This window comes from Ixodes scapularis, unplaced genomic scaffold, assembly GCF_016920785.2.
Source record: "Ixodes scapularis isolate PalLabHiFi unplaced genomic scaffold, ASM1692078v2 PGA_scaffold11__112_contigs__length_91849675, whole genome shotgun sequence".
Lineage (NCBI taxonomy): Eukaryota > Metazoa > Arthropoda > Arachnida > Ixodida > Ixodidae > Ixodes > Ixodes scapularis.
Window position 1 is genome coordinate 34,572,545 of NW_024609837.1, and position 25,964 is coordinate 34,598,508.

The window sequence follows — 25,964 nt, forward strand, 5'->3', positions numbered from 1 at the left end:
AAGGGTCGTTAGTCGAAGATTGATTTCCACGACGCTGTAAGCAAACTCCTCCGGTTGCTTCGCGCGGCTCAAAACTATGTTCAATGTTCGACATCTTGCGACACCGTTATTTCTACGAGGAGTTTCTGGATCTGTCAGTGTCCACGGCCCAGCCTTATGCCTTGCTGCAGCATCGAATAGGGTCACTGGACGTGTCGCATGCAGTGGCGTACCAACTTACTTTTGAGTGGAAGGGTAAATCCCCCCCCCCCCCCCCCCCCCCTCCAGGGCCGGGGGGCGGTGCCCTTCGTATCGCTTGGGCGCCGCCGGCCAATGTTTGCCCTGCCCAGTGGGCCAGGGGTGCTATGTTGCGCTTTTTGGACTCCCAGGAGACTAGGGAGAAGGAAGTGACGTCAACGACACAGCAAACGCAGATTGGATGTTGACAGAAGAAAACGAAATCAACACCCAATCTGCGTTTGCTGTGTCGTTGACATCACTTCCTTCTCCCTAGTCTCCTGGGAGTCCAAAAAGCGCAACATAGCACCCCAGTTCTCAGAGTGGGGGAGCAAAACACATGCCTTGGCCTCCCACTCTGAGAACTGGGGGGGGGGGGGGGGGGGGGGGGGGGGCAAGCGCCCCCTTTGTCCCCCCCGGTTGGTACGCCCATGGTCGCATGCGTATTTCTGACAGCGTCTGTTGACCATCGCTATACTTCTCCAACCGGCGTGTTTAGCGTCTCATCCCGCCCAAGTATACACCAACTCAACTCTCCTACGTCACGCCGCGGTGGTGGCGCGCCGGACGCACTTCCGGTCTGTGGCGGTGGGCAGAAGTCGCCGTGCCAGACATGCATTCCTGTGTTCCCTTGGAAGAAACGAGACAAAAAACCTGCTTTCTCGTGAAAATGCTGCGACGGGGGTTGTACCAAGAGAGTCTGGAAAGGTTTGAAGATCAGTTTTCATGTGTTTTTGCCCCCTCCGTTCGTCCGAGAACGTGGATAGTAGCCGTGAAAAGGGCAAACCAGACGCTGTCGAACTATGATTGCGTGCGCGGGCAACATTTGTGGTCGCCAGATGTATTTGCTTTGTTCCAACATAAACGAGAGAAAACCGCCAAGTTGTCTGAACCACCCACGGGTTCAGTGCGTCTTCAAATTCACACGGCCGCCTGATCGTTCGAACTTTCGTCCGCTCTTTCAAACGTCCGCTTTTTGTCGTCTGCTCGTTCGAACAAAAGCGGCCCGTAGACCAAACTTTGACCCGGTGATTGCAATAAAAAGTAATTGCAGACCTCAAAAGACTTAAGTAGGCTCGGTGTAAAAAGTAGATACAAGATGTTGATCATTGGTACCGGTGGTCATCACCGACTTGTTACGCTTGGTCTGTTCCCGCTTCCGATTTTCAGTATCGACGTCGATCATCGCCGCTACCTTCTACACTTTTGCAACACGAGCGACGTCGCTACCGAAAATAGCTGGAAGAATCTCATCATGGTTTTGGCGTCCATTCTGCGGCGTTCATGCGAATGAATCGCCGCACGTCAAATTATTTACGGAAAGTTTAGCGGCGTAACGAGCCTTGATAATTTCGCTTAAGCGATTAAAGTGGTAAGACATTGCGATGAGGACGTAGAATCAACAATTCCAACGCGAAAAAGAGTAGGCAGACTCACACAGAGTTGACAACGTGACATTCGAGTGGTTTGTTGACGCGGGACGTGGTGCTTCTTGCCCGTACCCCATTACGCATGCGTTCGAACTGTCGTCTGCTCTTTCAAACTTGGCTGCTTTTTGTTGTCAGCTCGTTCAAACGACAGCGGCCCGGAAACCAAACGTTGATCCGGTAATTGCGATAAAAACTAAGTGCTGGCCTCAAAACACTTTTGAAGGTCGGTTTTGGTAAGTAGGCTAAGTGTAAACAGATACAACATGTTTATCATTATTGTTACCAGTGGCCATCACCGACTTGTAATGCCCGACGCTTTTGCAGTCCGAGCAACGTCGCGTCTGAAAACAGCGAGCAGAATCTCATCGTGGGAGTCAGGCTTTAGCGCCCATTCGGCGGCGTCCACGTGAAATGAATCGGCGCACGTCACATTATTCACGCAAAGTTTTGCCTCGTTAGTTTTGCTGAAGCCGCTCAAGGAGTCAGACATTGTTAGGAGGACGTAGCATCAACAATTCCAACGCGAAAAAGAGCACGGGGACTCCCACCGACGCCGACAACAACGCAATTCAATGGTGTGTTTATGGGCGACGGCGGGCTTCTTGCCCACCATCCACCGCGCATGCGCGGCGCCGGTGGCGTCCGCTAGGGGCGCTCCGGTTTGTTTGTAAACATGAGTTGGTGTATACAAAGTGGTCCCAAAGAGGCAGCAAGTGGCGACACCGGTGTGTCTCGAAAGTCGCGTACAAACATTCCGAAAAAAAAAGAAAAAGTATGGGCGAACGGATTTTTTGCAGCCGTGCGGCGTCCCAACCCCTGAATGCATGCCTAAGCTTCCGTGGACAGTCAGGCTAGAGAGCAACCTGCAACAGAACAGGCGTCTGGCGCATGCTGTGCGCCACCACCAGGATCGCGGCAGGCAACGTCATGACACTTCTGGCGTCATCAGGCGGAAATCGGAGTCACGTGCCTGGCCACATACGCATACACACCTGGTCCGTGCTTCGTTAGTGCTGACCATGTCCGTGAACTTTAAGCCCGAGCTGCCGCCGCCCCCGACGGAGAGCATGACCTTGAGCGAAGGGTCGACCCGCTTCAGCGCAGTGGTGCGGGCGTAGTACGCGGCGTCTTCGGGGTGGCGAGGAGCCAGGGCACCGTCGGCCAGATCCGCGAAGCCGCAGATGATGTGCGTGCACAGTGTGACGTCCAGGGACTCCGGCTGGAGGGACTCGGACGCTTTGAGGTAGCAGACGCGCTTCGCCGCTGTTCCGTCATTCAGCTCTGGAACTGGGAGCGGAAAATGTCTTTGCTTCTTCGCTGGATAACGTATTAGTCTCAGCTGTTTATTATTTTAACACATAGTGCGTTCTATCAGCCGAGTTTCACAAGAAAAACAGTCACGGAGAGCCGTCCTGTGAATAGACTACTTCCATAAATCTGTCACCGCGCGCGTTGCATTCTGGGAACCTGTGGGCATAGGTCGGCATTTCCGAACCCACTCACTCACCATCACATCACTAATTACAGCAACATCCAAAAGTCACAGCCCTTCACATCACAAAGTACATCGACGTCCAAAAGTCACAGCCTTTCACATCACAGAGTACACCGACGTCTAAAAGTCACGGCCTTTCACATCACAAAGTACACCGACGTCCAAACGTCACAGCCCTTCACATCACAGAGTGCACCGATGTCTAATATTCACGGCCCTTCACATCACAAAGTACACCGACGTCCAAAAGTCACGGCCATTCACATCACGGAGTTCAACCGGACAACAAACTCATCCCCGTCACGTCACCTCAATCTCTGAACTCACAAAGTCATTCACCGTCACTTCACGAATCCGTCAAGTTCACGAAGTACTTCACCGTCACATCACGAATCCTATAGAGTTCATGAAGCATTCCCCATCCCATCACCGCCAACTCTGAATTCACGAAGTCGCTCACCGTCCCATCACGAGCTCATCGAGTTCAGCAAGTCGTTCCCCTCACGTCCGTGAACTGATCCCGTTCATGAAGTCGTTCGACCGGTTCGACTTCACGGCCCTTCACCGAGTCACAGTCATTCACCGAGTCACAGCCATTCACCGAGTCACCGAGGTCACGGAAAGCGGCGTCGGCCCCTGCAGCCGCGGCCACCGCCACTGCCTCCGGCTCTCAGCCATCCTCGAAGTTCTTTCGCAGCGGCGCTGACGGCTCCAGATGTGTGTGTCAGTGTGTGTGTGTGTGTGTGTGCGTGAGGGGGGGGGGGTATTGGGCTGGGCCTGGCGACGCACCCTGCACTTGTCATTTTCTTTGTTTAGCTTGTTCCCTCTGGTTTTAGTTTTGTTGTCCCGTTTCTTTTATTTTCGTTTTGTTTCGCGCTTTCTTCATCGAGCGCGCATGCTGTGGAGAGCGAGCGGCTTCTTGACTTCCCTGCTCCGAACTTGTGAGATAAGGTGCTTGTTTCCGGGAGAGTTATTAGCCCCACGGATGCCCAGAACCAAATGGCTGCTGGTTTGTGGGCGAGCGGTATTACAAAGGGTGGCATCACTCTAGCAAAGAGCACATGAAGGCTCCCTAGACTTCGCCTGGTTGTCGGCGTTGTGATTGTGGAGGGGACCCCACCTCAAAACCTTCTGGCCTGTCCTTTTTTTTTTTTTCATATATATACCTTTTCTTGCGCGCGGTTTTTTCTACGAAAAAAAGAGAAGGCGCTTATATTTTTGCCAACGACCGCTCGCCGAGGGGGCAAAAAGGAGAGACAGACACGAACCTGCGTGTACGATTTTTGTGAAACCTCTTACAAACATTAATACGAGTCCATATTATATGAACGAAGACATTTTAGCGCATTGGAGTTTAGCGAATAGAGATCACATACGCGAGTCGACGTTTAGGCATTTGTAGGGGCGGCAAACTGGGCATCCAAACAGACCGCGCCAGGCGGTCTGTTCAGAACGATAGCAAAACTCAAGTTCGAGCGTCCATCGCCAAAGGTTCGGCAAGCTCGAAAACAGGAAAGCGGCGGCCTTCATCAGCGGCGGCCTTCATCCATGGCAACCAGCCTATCGTTGCCTACCTCACTTTACGTCGTAAAATAGCGCGTTGATGTCACTTTCATAAGAGATACCATAATAACGCAGTACTTCACAGCCGACCGCTGAATCACCCGTCTAATATTTTGTAACGGATTTCATCATATATATATATAAAGTAGACATTCCAAAACAAGAGTCATCCATTCCCAAAACTTTCAGTGGACTGGAACTACCTTCCCACATCTGTTGCCACAATTGCCACTTACTATATGTTTAAAAATTGCCGTAAATAATCTATACAGCTCAGACTGAGCTCCAAAGTGTACAGCTTTGTTCTGTTCTCTTCTAACTCCCGCTCACCTCTGTAATGCCGATGGCCCTGAGGGTATGTCAGTTAAACAAATAAATAAAAAAAGTAAGTGCCTCGCCTAAACAACCTCTTAAAGAGGTCGCCTCTTTAAGAGGTTTGCAGCTTGCCGAAGCAATGAAATCTTAGGTTTGTTCGAACCCGTTGGTCAGAGTACACCTCATCATTAATTAAACCACTCATTGGATCATTCACCTCGAAGCAATATGTTTACTTCCGAGCGTGTTCGTGTCGCTCAACCTACTTTGAGCGAAATGCAGTCGAGATAACTAATGATGGCGCTCGACTCCACTTTTCTCAGCTTTGAACCGAGGCGAGGCGCGCGACTCACGCGCGCCTCGCGCTCGTTGTTTTACGCCGGGGTTTGGCTGCGCATAGACTCGTTTTATAGGTAGCGTACTGTGTTTTCGGAGTTCATGTTTGAATAGAATCGGAGCGTGTTTTTAGGAGTTTATTTTGTAGCGTAGTCTACACTGGCCGAGGTTGAGCAGTTTCGCGTGGCTTCTGGCGAGCCGTGCTGCGTATGCGCGAGGAGCAGTGACGTCACACGTGTCAGCACCGACTGGCCTACCTTCAAACTTTACCACAGTTCGACTAAACATCTGTTGGACAAAGAGTCAATCATTTGCTAAAGTCCGACGGGGCGGTGTTCGCGAATATAATAGACTCGGAAACTTGATGGGACGCAAGTTCTTGAAGCGGGAATCTCTACGAAGCGTTTTATTAGAAGACAGGGTCTTCTAGTTTCACCCCTTGACATTGCTTTCAGTCAGGATGGCACGCGCTGTGCAATTGATTGGGAGCTAGTGCGCCACTTTCCGCGAGAACACCAGTAATGCAGGCGGCTGCTACCAACGGAGAAAACTGCGAATGACAAGGTCTACAGTATCTAGACTTAAAGGGGCGATGCAACGATATTCAATTGGAATGTTTTTCACTTTACACGAGCTTACTGGCACTAGTGGTTCTCAAGGATACTCACACGCAACACCACTGGCCAAGAAACTCCTTTGTTGCGCTGTAATTTCGAGGACAAAACCGAGCGTTTTCATTCAATCTCTCCTTCGCAAAACCTGGTAACGTAGCTGGGCGGTAGTAGTACCGCCCAGTGACGATATGTGAATGCGGCTCATAGGTTGGACCCGAGCATGGCGTGGACACTCGATTTGGGCTCGTGATAATCGATAGCTCGAGAAGCATTCGGGTATGTCCGGTGTCCAAGCGCTGCAATGACGAAAACAGCCGAACCATAACAATGTCTGGAACGCAGCGCGTGTCCTGTGCCTTGCCAACCCCAGCGCGTGGCTATGATCAACACTGGCGGCATATAATCGGCTCCAGATCACGTGGCTGCTTGTTCTGGCTGCGAGTTGAGGGGTGAACTTTGCTCGTTTTTCTTTATTTTTTTCTACCACTTCGATTGCGTGGGGTGAAAAACGAACGGGTAATTTACAGGTCATTAACGTTAGGGATCCGTCCTAAGCGGTATTGGCGCAAAATACAAAAATCGTTGCATCGCCCCTTTAAAAATGATTTTCCTAACGTTATACTCACATGACGTGACGTGAGCAAGTAAAACGTGGTGCTCAGTGGCACCTCATTTCACATCATTTTTCCACTGTATTTTATACACCAACTCATGTCTACAAACAAACTGGAGCGCTCCTAGCCGACGCCACCGGCGCCGCGCATGCGCGATGGGGTGTGGGCAAGAAGTTCGCCGCGTCGCCGATAAACAAACCATTGAATTGCGTTGTTGTCGGCGGTGGTGTGAGTCCAACGCAGGTTTCTGCGTTGGAATTGTTGATTCTACGTCTTCCTGGGCAATGCCTGACTACTTGAGCAGCCTCAGCGACATTACTGAGGCTCGCTATACCACAAAACTTCGCGTGAATAATGTGACATGCGGCGATTCATTCCGCGTGGACGCCGCAGAGGGTACGCTAAAGCCTGATTCGCATGATGAAATTTCGGTCGCAATTTTCAGTCATGACGTCGCTCGGGTTACAACAGCGTGAACCGTAGCTGAGATGTTCAACATCGATACTGAAAATCGCAAGCAGAATCGGACCAAGTGAATGAGGCATAACAAGTCGTTGATGGTCACTGGTAACAACGATCACCATCTCCTTGTATCCACTGTTTACATCGAGCCTGCTTACCAATTTTCAAACTTAAGTATTTTGAGGCCTGCACTCACTTCTTATCGCAAGTACCGGGCCAACATTTGGTCCACGGGCCGGTGTCGTCTAAAAGAGCAGACGACGAGCAGAAGCGTTTGAAAGAGCAGACGACAGTTCGAGCGATCAGGCGGCCGTTCGATCTTGAAGACGCACTGAACGTCCGCATGCAGGCGATCCCAACAACTTGGCGGTATTACCGCTTTCATGACGGAACAAAACAAACAAATCTGATGACAACAAGTATCCGTGAATTTAACCCAAACTGCTTCCGGCCCAAGCAATCGTGGTCCGACGGCGACTGGTTTTCCATTTTCACGGCACATATCCACGTTCTCGGACGAACCGAGCACTTGAAAACTGATCTTCAAACCTTTCTCGACTCTTTTGGTGCAGCCCCATGCGTTTTGACGAGTAGGCAAGTTTCTGTCAGTTTTTTTTTTTTTTTTAATACAACCCTAGAATACACGTCTCACATAGGGACTTCCTCCTTCAGCTCCAGACCGGAAGTGCGCCCGACGCGCGACCATCGCGCCGTGACGTAACAGAGATGAGTTCGTTGGTTCGTGTATAGACAGAACATAATTTCGGCGACATATTCGCCTATACATGAACTCATCTCTGTTACGTCACGGCGCGGTGGTGGCGCGTCGGGCGTAACAGAGATGCTCCTCAATACAAAAACCAAAAGGCTCCTTAAAACCAAAACCGACAGACTCCACACGTAACCCGTAACAAAAAAGAACAGGTCACAACGAGTCGACAAAGGACGTAAGGAAAAACCCGAACAGCGAACTTTTCCCTACACTTGGCAAGGTCAAACTTTGTACCTACAGGTTGCCTCAAGCTTGAAACAGAAAACCTTACCCCAAGCTTGAAACACAAAAGCACTAATCACAAACGAGCGTGTTGGGGACGAATTAAGCAAGTGCTTATACTTCCTTTACACGTCTAAGAAACTAGGGACTTTTGTGTGTTGTTCCAATAATTCCTGTAAGGATACCCGATACTCCTCTGTCGTTTTTGTGCATGCATAGTATCGTTATTGGGTATCGTTACCGAGCACAAAAACCGTCTACAAGAACTCCCTACCGTTTATCGTTTTTCTAGTGAAATTAAAGACGACGTTAGCAAGGAGAAGCAAGCTAACTAACCTCGAAAGGAAGGGAAACAGAGGTCGTCTTCGCTCCCTCAGCTCCCCTTGATAACCGGTGATTTCTTCAAGCAGACAGAGCCAGTGAGGACGCCTTCAGCGAACATCAAACATAGTCTTTGAGATGAATAGAGGCAGGTTCTTAATTTTGTTTTTGTTTCAAAAGAAGGGTCATTTTGAAACATGGTCTGGTGGGAAATGCAAGATGGGAGGACGGGTGAACAGCTCGTCCACACTTCTAGACGGGGAACACAGCCTGTCAGAAAAACTGGACATCGCCGCCTCATCTGACAAAAAGGGGCAATGCCAGGCTCTAAAGAGCGTGGGAAAGTAAAAGCTCTTTGAGTGAACCGACGATACGTGCCCCAGAACAGCACAGCGACGTGCATGAAAAAAGTTTAAAGGAACGCGGCAAGCCCGGTTCAATAGTTTTCCATGTTTAAAAAATAACACGCTTATTCAGCTCTTTGCGCACCTCGTGTGTTTGTTTACCCCTCAGAAGCTCTGATGTACCGCTATTTACACCTCGTTTTGACCAATGACGGCGCGCGCCTTTCTGTCTCGTCTTCGCGCGTTCTGTGCGCGTCCTTTATGTTTCCCGCTGATTGTTGTGATATTCTTGGTATTTACTTCTTTTCAATGGGTCACGATAACGTTCGCAAGCGCGGAAGACACGTGTTGGTACCCCTACTTGCACGTCGTATAAACACTTACTTCGAATTTGACTTCGACCTCGACCGCGCATCTTGTTTTTCATTGGTAGCCTGCTTGCAACAGAAGGATGACGGTGATGACAACGCAATCGCGGTTTGCTTGTGGTCCTGTGTGATGGGCTCTCACTTCCGATCGAAGTGAGAGCCATTCGTATCGCTCCGACGCTGTTGAAAAAACTCAAGAGACCTTTGAATGAGTCACTTGCTCAGGAAAATAACGAGGAGACGAATGTCTAAGCGCTTATGAAAGAAGAGTGGTCTCGATTTCAAATGAAAAGCACTCCAGCAAAATGTGGCCGATATGGTTCGTATGCAAAACTAGCTAGCATAAAAAATAGATAAATTCAGAAATGGGGACGGACTATCTGCCTCCCCCTTTGGAAAAGATTTATGTCATTTTATCAAGAATCTTTGAACACTCGAACTCCGCCTTCACGTTCGAAGCGCTGTTCACGGAGTAAGGCTAGGCTGCTTAGTCGATTGAGTTTCGCCACGTGTTCGTCGCATATTTTTTGATGGGCTCCGGCTTTTACAGACAAGTATCGTGCCAGTAGCTGACTTTTGCTCAAATAAACAGAAACAAAAACCTCTTTAGTCAATATTCACGTTCAACGGAGATCGAAGAACTCTGTTCGTATTCCTAGAATTCAAGAACTCAGGCATATGCACGACTGTGATGAAACCTATTATCGGCAACAGCAAGCGAAGCCCCCCACCTAAACGCCTGAGAGCACGTAAAATTCTCTCCGCCTGTTATTGCAACGGACAGGTCCGCGCGCTTGTTAGGAAACGTGGGCGACAAACCGTGATGCCAATCGGCTGCTTCCTCACATTTTTAAAATTATCATAATTCTCTGGCATATGGATAAAGCCCGTAAACTTTCGTGACTTTTCTAGAATAGAGTCAAGCCTTCCCGAGATCTTAGATGCTAAATAGCGTTTGAAAAAATCCGGAAGCGGCCGAAACATATCAAATCCGGCGCACGCTTTTTCGTGTGGACGGATAAAAACGAGCGTATGCCGCATATTACCAGCATCAGAACATCTGTAAGCATTATTAAGCGAGAGCGAGAAAACAAACATTGTATACTCGGTTAGGGTCACACCAGTACCGTAAAAGCTCCGGGAAGACGGTTTTATTTGTGTTTCCTTGAGGGGTGCGCGCACGCACGCGCTTACAAAAGACAAAAACATGGGCGCACGGACGCACGCAGATGCAATCAACGCGAAGAGAAATCCTCCCGTGGCAGAATAGCACAGTGGCAAAACGACACCTTCCCCGGCCCCCCACACACAACGACACACACAGACACACACACCGAAAGGAGGAGCCACCAAGCCGCGCCGCGTAAACGGAACCCCACGGCCATGCAGGAGGCTCAAACGTCTGCCGCGCACAGACAAAGCCCCCCTAACGTTCGCTAAGCTGCACGTGTACTACGCGACGCGGGTACGCACGCCCGCAGTATCGGGGCAGAAGAGCGGAGGCCCGCCAAACTCGTTCGAGTCGCCGCTGAGTCTGTGCCGGTCCAAACATCACCCCCCCTCCCCCCCAATCCCCATCTGGGAAGCGCTGGTGCCGCTTCGTCTGCAATACACAGTCCCCTCCCCATTTCCGATTTCGCGCTTAAGCCGCGCACAGTCGCACACGCAAAATGTCACATCCTCTCTCAAAGTCCTCCAAAGCAAACGCCCCTGCAGTTGCTCCCCCAAACGTTACCAGACCACCCCTACGAATCTCGTTCTGGCCTCTAACAGAAGTTCCTTCCAAGTTTCTGCTCCGTCTACACTCTATACTAACCGCCACAGCATGTTTGTGCGTGTAAGGGCACCAACATGCTGCAGACACTACCAAATGTCAAGTCGGCTATCAGTCGCCAAGAGTACGCACACGCAAGCAAATCCATACCAACATCTCCTGAGTCCTGACTCCTAGTTCACGAACTCAGTCCCCATCACATCACAAATTCAGTTCACGAATTCATTCACCATCACATCACGTATACACCAGAGTCACGAAGTCCTTCACCACTGCATCACGGGTGCGTCAGAGTTCACGAGGTCACTCCCCGTCACATCGCGGCTCCTTCCGAGTTCATGAAGTCACTCCCCTTCGCATCACGACTCGTTCCGCGTTCACGAAGTCACATCCACTTCACATCACGGCTTCTTCCGAGTTCACGGAGTCACGCCTGTTCACATCACGACTCCTTCCGCGTTCACGAAGTCACATCCCCTTCACATCACGGGTTTTTTCGCGTTCACGGAGTCACGCCCATTCACATCACGACTCCTTCCGCATTCACGAAGTCACATCCCCTTCACATCACGACTTGGTCCGAGTTCACGAAGTCATTCACAGCCCTTCACCATGTCGCGGTGAGCGTGAGTGAGTGTGAGTGAGCGAGTTCGTGAGTGACTTCGCCGAGGTATGCCTGTGGGTATAGGAGCGGAGCGCGTATGGATATTTTGCTTCCCACTGATTGCCACAATGCATAACGTGGAATTACGCCGCGATGAGACGCTTCGAGTTTTGGAATAAATCTATGGCGCTAATTTGTCGACAAGTGTCGATTTTCTTCTTCAGAATTAGATCTCAGCGATCCGGTTGCCTATGAAGTCACTCCAGCAATTTCTCGTTTTCAGTTATTTTGTGACAGTCCAAACACAAGCTAGATGCATGTTTCCGAGTCAAAACCGTGAGCGCTCACTTTCGCATTGCTGACGCCACATTGCACAACATAGTTGGAGTTTGAGCAACTACGTTTTTCAAATGGATTCCGAAATGAAAATTGAAATATGCGTCAAATGCTCAGAAACGAGTTAGACAGGATAATCGAAATCTGGTAATGAAAATCGCATCTTTATATTTTGAACGGATGGATATATTTTTCGCACCAATCGGCCGATTCCGGTGAGCGCTCGAAGAGCAGCCATCGGAGAGCGCCATGCGTCTCGGCAGATGTGGTGCCTCCAGTGCGTTCTCCATGTCATGTTTACCTTCACGGGCAAGGCTAGTACGAGGCTGGCGTGGTTGCGAATTTTCGTCATAACTTGGCGTCGTAACAATGTCAAAAATAAGTCATTTATAACATTCCATTAACATGTGGAAGATGTTATATTGGACAGACAGGGCGCTGTATTCAAGGGGTACTCCGCCGATTTCTTCATGGTCCCCGATTTGCTTGAAATTTGGCTAAACTCGCCAAACAACATCGCCAAAATAGTATCCCAAATATTGGGTCAAAATAATTTTTTTTCACGAAGTTGTTGAATTTACAATTTTGGTCCTCACCGTGTTTTTCAAACTGAAAGTCTCTACTGGCAACAGCGAAAAAGTGACGTCAGTGGAAGTGTAGGGGTTCACTCTTTGGACTGTAGAATTTGTTCCCAACTGATTCGAAGCAGTTTCATGGTGTCAAATGACTGCTTTGGAAGCTCGCTCCAGGACCCGCGCTTCAGCACGGAACAAATGATTGGCATATTCTATTTTTTAGACTGTTCGCCCGACTGGCAAGCTAACCTTCCACTGACGTCACGGCACTGAAAAGGGCGGGTATATTTGAATGTTGGTTTTTGCATAATTTTCATTTGCCGATTTTGCAAAAACTATTATGAATTTCACGATACTAAATAGCATACCAGAAAGGGTAGAAGCCGGTGAGTCAGAAAATATAGTTAGTTGAGGTAGCTCAAAAATCGGCGGAGTACCCCTTTAATGATAGAACCAGGGAGCATGCCACATCTCTACTAAACTTGACAGCAGAAGGACACCTTGCAGCCCATTATCACACATGCCAATGCGAGGCAACGTTGTGCAACGTAAACATCGTGGGGCGACATAAAAATCAACTTGCCCGTGAACTACTGGAAGCCCCAGCCATCGAAGAAAAAGGCGAGGACTGTGTTAGTGCCTTTTCCGTTGCACTACACAACTCAGAAAAGATTTTCCTGCAGAGTGACATGAGTTTCAGGAAAAGGTAGAAGAGGAGGAAGACCGCTTAAAGAAGACAGAAGAAAAGGGATGAGAACATTCCGACAGCAGAAAGGTCAATGCGTTTAAGGAAAAGAAATTCCGAATTAAGTGTAAAGAAAAAGAAAACCTAAATCTAGTGTAAAGGATTCAAAAATCTAAGTTAGTGTAGAGAAAATGAAAAACCGTAACCAAGCTAGGATTAGCAGAAAGGGAAAAAGAGGCATCATTAAATGTTGCTAGTCCAGCGGTGCGAATGTTATATTTTTTCTCTGTGTGTTTTTTATGTTCAGCTGGCCCCATTCACAAGCAATGAACCAACTTGCTCAGCTTAAGCCCATAACATGATACACTACTGATACGCGAACACACTGTCACAAGGTCACATCGGCGATAATTCCATTCTTCTGTTCACAACACACCACACTGCCATCGCGATGTTGCTGCTATGTTGCTGAAACGCAGAAATATAAAACCGCGTTAATGGCTGGTTGGCACTCGGCATCGGAAAACAGAACCGAACTCAGCACAGAAGGCACCCAGGCACCCGGGCAGCAAAACCTGTCTGTTTTGGGCGCAGCCTTTCCGCGATTTCCATAACGTCGTCAACGTCGACACATCCACTATGGACACATTGTTCCGCGTGGTCCGTATGGTTCCGCATTTGTTCCGCATGGTTCCGCGTGGGTTCCGCAATCCGGAGATGGCCATCTTAGCCCAGAGCAAGGAGCGCTGCTGGCACTGCTCCGCAAATTCGCTGTTTCTAGCGGTTTCGTTTGCTCGTTTGATAAAATCAGTGGTAAAAACGTCAATGCAACCGAAATGTTTTGCACGTTTGGACATGGGAGACGGAATTAGAGGCGGCCTTCGCTGCCGCTGAAGCTCAATCAACTCAACAACTTTTATTAAACAACGTGCGCGACGTGCTCGAAAAACGAAACCGAAAGATGATTCGGGAGGGTGGAAGCTTTCTCCCGTCTACCTGGAGAAGGAGAAAAACGTCTCGTTCCTCCCTTCTCGTGTCCGCTTGGAGGCGCGTCAGTAGAAGGGAGGAAAATGCGCCGTTGCCACCTTTTTCCTCCATTTTTTCTTAGAGTGTAGCGCGTTCCTTTCGAATGCTCCAAGACGCACTCGTTGCCCCCCATTGTGCTTCGAATGCACATGCGTGCTCGATGTTCACGAGACGGCAAAGTGTCGATCACCGAAAGCACGAAGCTTGCGCTGGAGGCGGGACAAATGAAGCACCTCCTTGTCGGTCTCCTCGTTCACGCGATCATAAAGTTCCCTTTAGTCTAAGGGACCTCTATGGTTGGTGGCGAATCAGTTCGCGATTTTCCGCGCGTGGTATGCGCTAGCGACCCAAGAGCGCTGACTGATTCGCCGATTGCAGAGGGACCCATGTTAAGGGTACCTTCATGCTGGACGTGCGAATGCGCTGGTACCGTCGCTGTGAAGCGTTCCCGCCAGCAGCTTTGGCGCCGTCGTAGGCTCTCGCACGAGCGTGGCTTGCGATCGCACCCTACTATCGCGAGCGATAACTTTCGAGGTATACCTGCCTGCCACTTCACTCACCTGTACTTCTCGTCGACATGCCGCTGCATCCTCCGCAATGAAGCAAAGCGGCCCAGAGAACCGCAAACGCTCGCCAGTGACGCATGATCGAGACCGCGTTCCTCGCGCTTCGTGTGCAACTGAAGAAACCACTCGCGCTTTCGAAAGGCGCCGATTCGCGGCGACCGGGAGCGTCGCGTGTGTGATTGTGACAATTGTTAACTGCGTCAGCTACGCTTGTCTCGCGCGGGGTTGATAAACGAAAGATATGGATTTCACGATACGAAGTACCGAGCGAGCCACTCGATGCCGCAGATAAAGCAAAGAAAAAAAAAAGAGGAGACAACCGGACGACGAAACACCGGTCACTAAACGTTTTTTGAAACTATTTTTCTGAAGCGCAGCTTTCAGGCGCTTTTTCCGGGTTGAGCGGCGTCGGCGTAAAGGCGCATTCACACTGAGCAAAAAACGCCCGTTGCGGTCCACGTCGACGTCGGCGTCGAAAAAGACGAAACAGTCACACAGAGGCAACCGAGATCGGCGCCTTCTCGAGGAACCTCGCGTTTGTAGAGAGAACGCGGAATTTGTTAATTCGTCTACTTCGAACGATTGTTGTTGCCTTGACTTTGCGATTGCATATGCGCTCGGCAGGCACGTAGCTAGGGGGCGGGGGGGGGGGGGGGGAGCATAGGGCTCGGCTTCCCCCCCCCCCCCCCGCCCCCCCGAAACCTTCCATATTGCTGGGACCTCCTCTCCCCCCTCCCCCTCATACAGCATTTATTCATGGGTGGGCCCCCCCAAAAAACAAAATCCTGGCTACGTGCCTGGCGCTCGGAGACAACCGTCTTCACTGAATGGACAACGGCTATGATTATATATACGTTTACACTCCGATTGTATGCAGCATTCGCGAAAGGCACGGGTACGAGTTGGCACCTTCAGAAGGTGCTCTTTTGCTGCGTTTGTATGCAAACAAAGCACGGTGCTATGCCCGCGCGTCCGTACCTTTAACACTTTACGCCACTTGTGCGATAGTGTTCTCGAAGAACTGTCATAGTCGTAGTGGTGGCGTGCACACAGTAAATACACAAAACACATTGGGAGTGATCGCTCCCGTTCAGTCCGAGGTCGGAACACACTACAAACTTCGGCGGCGGCTTTCGTGCAAAGAATAAAGAGTAGTTTTACGGCGTCGTGCACACACATACAACACTAATTGCTCACAGTCAGATGTTCCAATCGGTCTGCTTCTCTCCATAATGAAATGCTTTCAGTCACGCTTGGCGACTGCATGAATCCCTCGACCCCTCTGCATTTTCGCCTTCATTGTGGATCCAAACTAAAAACAGCGAAAACATGTCCAAACCGGAAAAAGGCGATACGTCACGTCCGGTCGTCCTCCTCGACGCTCGAATTTTTTAAATAGAAAAATAAGCAAAACACTGACCCCACGGCTTGCGTTTTTATCGCTGTGTGAATGCGCCTTAACCGCGCGCGTTGCATTATGGCAAGTTTCCCCGCTAAAGTTAGCACGGAAATGTTTCCGCTAAATTTAACGGGAAAATTTCCCCGCTGTGCTAAATTTAGCGGGAAAATTACCCCGCTAACTTTAATGGGTTAAGTTTCCCCGCTAAATTTAGCGGGGAAATTGACGTCACGTGACCTCAACACCAATTCAGTTTCCCCTATATTTGGCGGAGAAAATGACGTCACGACTTCGTATCATGTCGCCCATGAATGAATTCAGCGGCAGGAGGAAAGGAGGACGGAAAAGGACGAAGAGGAGGAGGGGAGAGGAGGAGGAGGGTCATACCCTCCCCTTTTCCTCCTCATGAGCTGCTCTCCAGTTTCGCATTACGGAGATTTGTAAACGTCTTTATATGTTCTCCTCATTTTAAGAAGTCACTCCCAATTTCACTGTGAATGCACCCCAAGAAATCTGAAGCGTTTGCACTTCCACAAAGCACCGACAAAAATGTATTTAATTAATAACTTAATTACAATCGTTAGGGAAGTATTTAAATACAAGAAATGCGTGAGCATTAGTTGTTCCGGCGACGTCGACGGCACAGCGGCAACTCAGCTCGCCGGCACTCCCAAGGGCCGCGCCCCGGTGCCTCCTGCTCCGCGCCAGCTGTGCGACACTCCTAATGGTCCGAAGCGCTGACGTCAGCACGCATCACCCTCTCCCTCTTTGTCCACCTCGATGCACCTAGCGATGTCATGCATGGCGCTGACAAACTCACTGACTGACACCAACGGGTTTTCGTCGAAACGTGCGTTCTAGTGCTCACGCGTTAATACATATACGAGTGTATTTTATCATCATCTAATACTTTTTCATTTGTTCTAAGACTGAAATCTTAGATTCAAATTTAATCCAGGTAAAAAAGACTATACCCAAATCAACAGTGGAGCTCATATGAATCAGATGCTTAGAAAGAATGTTGCAGCTCTAAAGTAAAAATCTTGTTGTTATAACTTTATAAGCGGATTCAACATTAGGAAAGACGGTTGAATTCGGTTGAAGATTAATTTTAAAAAAAACTGAGTTGATGCATCAAAGCCTTTTCAAACAACAGGCCGTTAATTCGACTTGTTTAAAAATTAAATCACCCAAACGAAACGCCAATAATTGTACTCGGCTCTTTAATTCCTTGTTCTACTCTTTCTTTTTTCTTCAGTGTTTATTCTGGGGAAGGCGCAGCAAGTTTCACGCTCTTCACATATGACTCCCTTCGTGAAGATTCACCACGGTAAGATTTGGTTGCCGAAAATTGTATTTAGGGCTGTGTTTAAAATACATGTATATAAAAATATCAATTTTAAGTATTTAAATACAGTTAACGAATACATTCCCCAAAACGTAATTAAATACGAAATACAAAATACTCAAAATATTTTGAATACGTATTTCAAATATTTGTATTTGAAATACTGCCCATCTCTAATCCGGCATCTATTTATTAAAAAAAATATATGTATATATATATATATATATATATATATATATATATTGACGGATGATTTTTGGTTTTATTCTTCCTCAAATATTGATGTATTTCGATGATGTTTCGAACGAACGCTAAAAACGGATTATCGGTTAAAAAAATATCGTGAAGAACTGGGTTTTAAGTCTAAGAGGGGCTCGATAAGATGAATTCTAAGTGAAGCAAACATTTCCAGAAGTCGCTGTTTTTACAGCGGAGCTGTTAAGGGCTAGGTTCCCCTAGGGTGCCTCGATGTCCTTCTGTTTAGGGTGATGCCACCCTTTGTAGTACCCGATGCCGACAGCACGCGCTCACGGGGAAAATACAAAGAAATCGACGAAAACAAAATGTCGCCATAGCACAGTCAGCGCCACGAACGCGTGCAGGGACACGCTCTTTCACGCGCTTCTGAACAATAAAGAGAAATAAGCGTGTGGGACAATATGGCGAGATGCCACCACCCTAAGCAAAGCGCACATGAAGGCACCTTAGGTTCCCCAAGATCGTGTCCGGTATGTCGACACAAACCTACGTGGACAGCTACCGCCATCTATAAGCGACGGCGGCAAGCACACAACCAGTATGGTTTCCGCCGTCACTTGTAGATGGCGGCAACCTTTCCTGCAATAATAGAAGAATGGATAGTTGGGCGCGTTGGTGGGTTTTCGTCGTTGGAAACAGCGCGAAAAACAAACGACAACGAAGAAGAAGCACACAGTGTATCGAGTACAGCTCCGCTGGTCTTCTTTCTTCACGAGAGTGGAAAGGCTGAACGATTTCGATTTTAACCGATTCAGCATTTTTCACTCCAGTAAATATGTATCGGTGCCTTTCGTTTTCTTTTACTGCTTTTGCAATTTCGTCACCGAAGGATGTTTATTGGTGTTTTTCAGTTATAACTGGAAAGTTTACTGCCTAGGCCGAATCGAAGACTGGTAAGCCCACGAACAGGGCAGAAACCGACTTGCTCTGACGTCATATCAGCCACCATTCTGGTGGCCTTGCTGCTGAGCACGTGTCCTCTGGTGCACATATTTCGCACCAACCAATCAGTTTTAGTTTTATCTGCAAGGACAAATAGGAACAACTACCCGGACGATGTGACGACGTCACGCGCCCAGATAGATGTACGCCGGGTGATTTGTTTCTCCGTACTGTTCGATTGGCGCAATCGACTCCTGAATTCAACTGCGCTCTGACCCGTGGTGATGAAACTTTTCGCAGCTCGAGAGCGCACTTTGATGACGAAAGTTGTTGTTTCTGGTTGACGGCCAACTGAATGGGCGTTCGACACCGCTGTCGTTAACACGTACTATATCTCGTTATAATGCTTACAAAATCACAGCCCTGCATGCAATCCCCACAGCCCAGCATGCAAGTGCGCACCATGCGCCGCACGAACATAAGTAATTGTGTTGTGGGCATTGGCGCACCCAGGATATTCATTTAGGGGGGGAGGGGGGTTAGGAAAGCTATGCAATTTACTTTTCAATTTATTTTTCAACTACACTTTGTTGTGAGCTATTACATTTGCTTTATTACAATTTTTGCATAATTTTCCCCTGTTCCCCTCTCCCATTTTACGGATTACCTGGTGTTGCGCTTTTTTGACTCCACTTTTGTAACCCCCAATCCTGCTTGGGCCGCAATTGGCCTGCAGTATTCCTAAATAAATAAATAAAATAAATAAAACGAACTTCGACGTGCTCTGTTGAGATTGCGGTGCTGCAAGTGCAACTCAGGAATAACCCCGATTCGGAATTATTTCGCGGGCACAAATTTTTATGATCCGTGGTGTAGTCGTCAGTGGCGTACGAACTACTTCTCAAGCAGAAGGACAAACCAAACACCCCCCCCCCCCTTCCCCTCCCCCCCCCCCCCGCATCCCGAATCGCGCCTGTTCGGCTTCGTACCAAATTTCACTTCTTTTCTGCTTTTATTTTTTGAAGCGCTAATGCTAAAGTTAAGATTTATAAATTTAATGTGAAGATAAGGTCCTTCATTCTGAGGACAGCAAACGAGGATTTTTACCAATTAAAATTGCGTTTTTATTGTATTTCTGAGCCGCCTCTAGAGCTCCCGCGTTGGGGGCTTGATTGCTGTCCTGGAGACTGCAGGTCCAGATGCACCCGATATTATTTGGTCGGTCGATGACTGCAAATTTCGATTCGTGATTAAGGATGCGCAGGGATTATTTTTTGGAAGGAGTATGCAGACTGAATCCTCTTATTAATAGTTGTGCGCATATCTTGAAGCATGCCATATAGACGCTTTATACACGCGCCAGATTACAGCCGCCATTGCTGACCTTCCATTTTTCTGCCGAGATACCGAGCTGCTGAAACGGGCAGTGACAAGCCTCCACAAAGGTCATTGCTAGGGAGAAAGGCACAGTAGAGTCTGAAATTGCAATAAACTCGCCTGCCATGGTAATGATGAAGTGAAGTAAACGGAATAAGAGAAAACTAAAACTGAAAATTGGACCGAAATTTGGATTTCGCAAAGTAAGGCCGCAGAAGCGCTGAACGGGACACTACGAACTCTAAAACCTCACTCATACATCGATGTCTCAAACGGATGGCCGTATTTTTGGAAAAGAAGGACGCGATCAGGCGAGGACTCTGACGTCACGATCTTCCTGGAACAGCTGAGAACGTGGGGAAGCGGCCTCGCTTCTCTTCTCCTCGCTTCGGTTCACCAGCTTGAGGAGACAAAGCAAAGAGGAGAGGGAATGAGAATCGTGACGTGACATGTCTCGTCGGTCTCGTCGGCCGTGTTCAATCGCGCACTTCTCTTTTAAAAATTCGGCCATCCGTTAGAGATATTGCTGTATGAGTGATTTCTTGGTTTCTGCTCACTCCCGCCTATCGCTCCAGCCTTGTTTTGCAAGCTAAAGAGGTTCTTGAAAAAAAAAAAAAAAAAAAAAAAACGAGGAGGACCTTGGCGGCCGACAGATGACCCGTTTGCAATCGTCAATGTCCCCCCGCACCACTGATCCCTCTTGCAGTAGGCTGGATCGCGGATCGAGGTTTGTCTTGCTCGGGTCGAGCGGCAGCACCGGCAGCCATCGCCTGACAGCAGCTGATGCATGGGACTCCATGGAAAAAACGAGAAAAAAAAAACGAGACGTTTACAAATCTCTGTAATGCGAAATTAGAGCGCAGCTCTTGAGGAGGAGGAGGAGGGGAAGGTAAGGAGGGGACGGTATGCCCCTCCTCCTCCTCCTTTCCCCTCCCATTAAATTTCCCCGCTAAATTTAGCGGGTTAAGTTCCCCCGCTAAATTTAGCGGGAAAATTTCCCCGCTAAGTTAAGCGGGCTAAGTTTCCCAGCTAAATTTAGCCGGGAAATTGACGTCACGTAACCCCAACACCAATCCATTTTCTCGGCTACATTTAGCGAGGAAAATGACGTCACATGACCTCAACGCCAATTTAATTTCGCGCAAAATTTAGCGGGTCGGTTGCACCGACGGCGACATCGCGAAACGCGGAAACGGCGCCTTAAGGGCCGCCCAGACTAGCGAGAAAACGCGCGTGGCACGCCGATCGCGGCAAGTAACAAAATGTCGCCGAAGCACAGTCAGCGCCACGAGCACGTGCAGAGACACGCCCTTTATCTTCCCGCTTAACCAATTTATCGGCGCGCCGGGCGCGTTTTCTCGCTAGTGTGGGCGGCCCTTAAGAGCTGCTCTTTAAAAGTGCCGTTTTCCCGGTTTTTAAGCTGTTGTTGGCACTGAAATTTTGGCTGCTTTCCGGGAAGCCTGTCAAATAGCCTTGTGCACAAACATTAAAACTGAAAGCCCTCACAATTTTTATAAATAAAGGTTTTGTGGTCAAGAGTGACTCCGCTGGGCGAAAAATGCAGTGCAGCTCAATGAGACAAAGGTTACCTAGAGTTACCGCGGAGTCGGTGGCGGTTTCGATGAGTTGGGTTTAGCAGACGACAAGCTTGAACGCTTTGCTATGCGGAATTTGCTCACTCCCGGAAAGCCGCTGTGAAGATGAAACTTTATCGACATTCATCAACTTCTGGGCTTCCCCGAGGACGGTCTTATTGACGGCAAGTTTCTTTGTTTACTCCAATACAAGAGCAAGCTTGCCAGCTTGATTTTTTAATGGGCGTTCAAACGCTTGACAAATACTGATTCGATCTCTAGACGTCCACTATAATGACCGCAGCACATCACAAAATACTCGCCTTCGAGCACCGCGTAGAAGCTTCAATATTCCTACTTTTGCGTGTTTCTCCCATAGACTTGCGTGTATTGCCTGGTGTCAAGCATTGGCCGCCGGTGGCGCCACCGGGCTCCCGATCCGCGATCCATCCTACTACAAAAGAGATCAGTGCGCCGCACTGACACCAGTCGTGACATCTTTTTCTATAGTTTTGTTTAACCCGAGACTGGGGTATTTCGGAAAAGGGACGAGAAGAAAAGAGGCCACAAGGAGGCGACGTCTCAAACACAGCTAAGGATTTTATTCCATCGTATGCACTTTTATACACACCACGTCCACACACCACCAACCAAGTCGACCAATGACAACATAACACCCGGAATACACTAAACCAAACATAGGCCCAAAACATTACAAAAGAAAAATCTTTCAGCCAGACAAAAGGACAAGATAAGCCTCCGACTACACAAAGTCAACAAAGACCGTTAAAAGGTTTTTTCAAACCCGCAAACACACGGAACCAAAGGGAAAGAGGGCATACAAGACCTGATTACACACAGCCAAGCAACAAACCATTAAACTAGCCGGTACTTAGTCACCGTAAAGCAAAACAAAAACAAAAAAAACAAAAAAACGGCAACCGGTCATTCTAACCCGCACTACACATTGAAGGAAAGCGGAAGAGGGTAACCGTGAACCAAAATACACAAAGGGGAGAATGCAAAAGTTCCAACCTCAACTACACACTTGAAAGAAGTAACAAGGAATACCAGAACAAACAATGTGTCCTGCACCTGTACTGCATCTTTGTAGGCAGCGCACAAAGTGCTGGATAGCTAAAAAAAAAAAAAAAAAAAACGGGGGGTTTACATTTTGAGGAATTTTCTTGAGCTTTCTCCTAGATGCATTGATGGCTGGCTAATACAGTTTCCCATCGACTTAATTCGGACTGTTTCCTTCACTACCCTTTTTATCTCATTTTCCTCTCGATGTATTACCTCCGTTTCCGACCAAAACACCTTACAATTGTTGCACTCAGACACGTGCTTGGCGATCTCCGAGTTCGGTGCCCCGTTTTTTACATTTCTTTTATGCTCGGTCAGTCTGTCATTCACGCACCGCGAAGTTTGCCCCACATATCTAAAACCACATGCTAAGGGTATCTCATAGACTACACCTCCTTTGCAAGCCACTGACCTGTCCTGATGTTGCCTTCTGCATTCCTTTGGAGGTGCAAAGAACGGAGTCATCCTGTTTAATTTGTAATCAGATGAAAACACTACGTCAACTCCAAATCTGTGAGCACTCGCTTTAAGGTTATGCGAAACACTGTGGTAGTACGGGACTACGGCAACCTTTTTACTTCTTTCTCTCGTTGTTCCATTTCTCTCGCCGAAACTTGGGGAGAGCTGCCTCGTGATGAAAACTTTATCATAACCCGCATCCTCTAACCTCACCCACTGCCTTTTGAGGGCTTGGCCTACATAATGAAGACATGACTTCTTCAGAGCGTTTCCGATTATTGATTTGACCACCCCAGCCTTCACAGTCTTTGAATGGCAGCTTCTTCTACTTAAAACTGGCTTCTACTTAAAACTGGGTCGCCGAAAGATGCCCGAAGAGCCCAGGGTCCACGTCCAGGAAGCGTCACGTGGACCCTGGGCTCTTCGGGCATCTTTCGGCGACCCGGATTCCCTGGAGCTGCAAAAAAAAGATCATCAAGGCGTACAGGGATGCCACAAGTGCCAGGATGCTTGAGCTGAACAGGGCATCGGTTCGGCTTTGGACGATTCTACTCGGAGAGGGTTACAGGAACCACCAGAGGTTTCGACTGTGGGACGCAGGAAGAAGACAGCATTTTGAACGAAACTGGTATGTGCGACGAAGATTAGTGTTGGACGCTGTAAAAAGGTCGAATGTTGGGTTTGGAAATAGTTGTAGTTTTGTGAATGGTGACCAATCCGCTGGGGCTCGGAGGTGCGGTATTGTGAATCCTTGTAAAGTCGCATTTACAGAGAGGACGGAGGAATTGTTGAGAGGAGGACCGAAGTTTTGTGTAAATGTAAAACCGTCGAGAGTAGATGTTTTTTCCGCGATCCAGACAATTGCTAGAAAAGTAGGTTTAGACGAAAGGGTTGCTTTTGTGGACTACGCGGTCAGTAGAATGGAAAGAGTAGTGGATGATTCGTATAAAAAAGACAGGAGGAATTTTCAGGCTATCACGGAAGTAAGAAAGGACTTTAAATCTAGATCCCTGGAATTGTTACAGACCGATAAGAGCGGTATGTTTGCCGTCCTTCCATTGGCAGTTTTTGAAAAAAAGTCAACAGAGGCATTGGACTCGGTATTCATGGCATGGCAAGGCAAGTTGGGAAAATTAAGGAAGGACATCTCAGCTACACTTAAAGACGAGGGTTTAGAGACCTTAGCCAGGAAAGTCCTGAATCAGCCGAGAAGCACTTTAAGTTTAAAATTCTTCTTAAAGGACCACAAGCCGGAAATGCCGTTCCGCACGGTTATTAATGGGAACGGAACGTGGCAAAGCATGGTTTCGAAGTTTCTTCAAAAAGGTTTAGACTTCGCTAGATTGGAAAACAGTCTTTCGTTAAGAAACTCAGACGATTTTGTTCAGATTTTAGATGCTCACCATGGGAGGCAATGCTCGTTGATCTCGATGGACATTAAAGATCTGTACTATTCTCTTGAAAAACAGCGGTTGATGAGTAGGGTTAGAGAGGCTTTGGAGCGTAATTTGGTAAAATTTCAATCAGGTACGGGGATTCCGGTAGATAGTTTTTTAGCGATCCTGGATCTGTATCTTAAAGCCACGGTAGTGGAGTTCAAGGAACGCATGTGGATTCAAAAGAAGGGTGTGTGTATTGGGTCTGCGGTGGCACCTATTTTGGCAGAAATTTATTTAAACTCTTTGGATAACGCGATCTCGGAAAGGCTGGCAGTTTGGGGGTCGGGTGAAGTTTTAGTGAGAAGGTATGTTGATGACATTGTGGTCATGAGCTTTCATGGGAAGGATACGGGAGCAATAGAGAGTCTGGTGAGAGCCTCAGCACCGGAACTTACCTTTACTGTTGAAGGGCCAGACAGAGGAGTTTTGCAGTTTTTAGATTTACGTATTCACGTGCAAGAAGGAGTGTGCTGGGAGTACGGAAAAGAATCGGCAAAGTAGAAGAAGCTGCCATTCAAAGACTGTGAAGGCTGGGGTGGTCAAATCAATAATCGGAAACGCTCTAAAGAAGTCATGTCTTCATTATGTAGGCCAAGCCCTCAAAAGGCAGTGGGTGAGGTTAGAGGATGCGGGTTATGATAAAGTTTTCATCACGAGGCAGCTCTCCCCAAGTTTCGGCGAGAGAAATGGAACAACGAGAGAAAGAAGTAAAAAGGTTGCCGTAGTCCCGTACTACCACAGTGTTTCGCATAACCTTAAAGCGAGTGCTCACAGATTTGGAGTTGACGTAGTGTTTTCATCTGATTACAAATTAAACAGGATGACTCCGTTCTTTGCACCTCCAAAGGAATGCAGAAGGCAACATCAGGACAGGTCAGTGGCTTGCAAAGGAGGTGTAGTCTATGAGATACCCTTAGCATGTGGTTTTAGATATGTGGGGCAAACTTCGCGGTGCGTGAATGACAGACTGACCGAGCATAAAAGAAATGTAAAAAACGGGGCACCGAACTCGGAGATCGCCAAGCACGTGTCTGAGTGCAACAATTGTAAGGTGTTTTGGTCGGAAACGGAGGTAATACATCGAGAGGAAAATGAGATAAAAAGGGTAGTGAAGGAAACAGTCCGAATTAAGTCGATGGGAAACTGTATTAGCCAGCCATCAATGCATCTAGGAGAAAGCTCAAGAAAATTCCTCAAAATGTAAACCCCCGTTTTTTTGTTTTTTTTTTTTTTTTTGGCTATCCAGCACTTTGTGCGCTGCCTACAAAGATGCCGTACAGGTGCAGGACATATTGTTTGTTCTGGTATTCCTTGTTACTTCTTTCAAGTGTGTAGTTGAGGTTGGAACTTTTGCATTCTCCCCTTTGTGTATTTTGGTTCATGGTTACCCTCTTCCGCTTTCCTTCAATGTGTAGTGCGGGTTAGAATGACCGGTTGCCGTTTTTTTGTTTTTTTTTTTTGTTTTTTTTTTTTTGCTTTACGGTGACTAAGTACCGGCTAGTTT

At 48.1% G+C, this 25,964-nt stretch overlaps 1 protein-coding gene and 1 pseudogene across 1 annotated transcript in view; one reads left to right on the plus strand and one right to left on the minus strand.

The window, feature by feature from the left end:
- Positions 1-14,866, minus strand: part of LOC115314119 (acidic mammalian chitinase) — a 43,307-nt gene extending 28,441 nt beyond the window's left edge. The window contains exons 1-2 of the mRNA XM_029973172.3: positions 14,633-14,866; positions 2,639-2,933 (exon numbers count right to left, since the gene is read on the minus strand). Of these exons, the coding sequence (XP_029829032.2) occupies positions 2,639-2,933; positions 14,633-14,717 (380 nt within the window). The 5' untranslated portion in view covers positions 14,718-14,866. The remainder of the gene's footprint in view (positions 1-2,638; positions 2,934-14,632) is intronic.
- Positions 14,867-23,527: 8,661 nt separating this feature from the next.
- On the plus strand, positions 23,528-25,664 carry LOC120846047 (annotated as a pseudogene).
- The last annotated feature ends 300 nt before the right edge of the window (positions 25,665-25,964 follow it).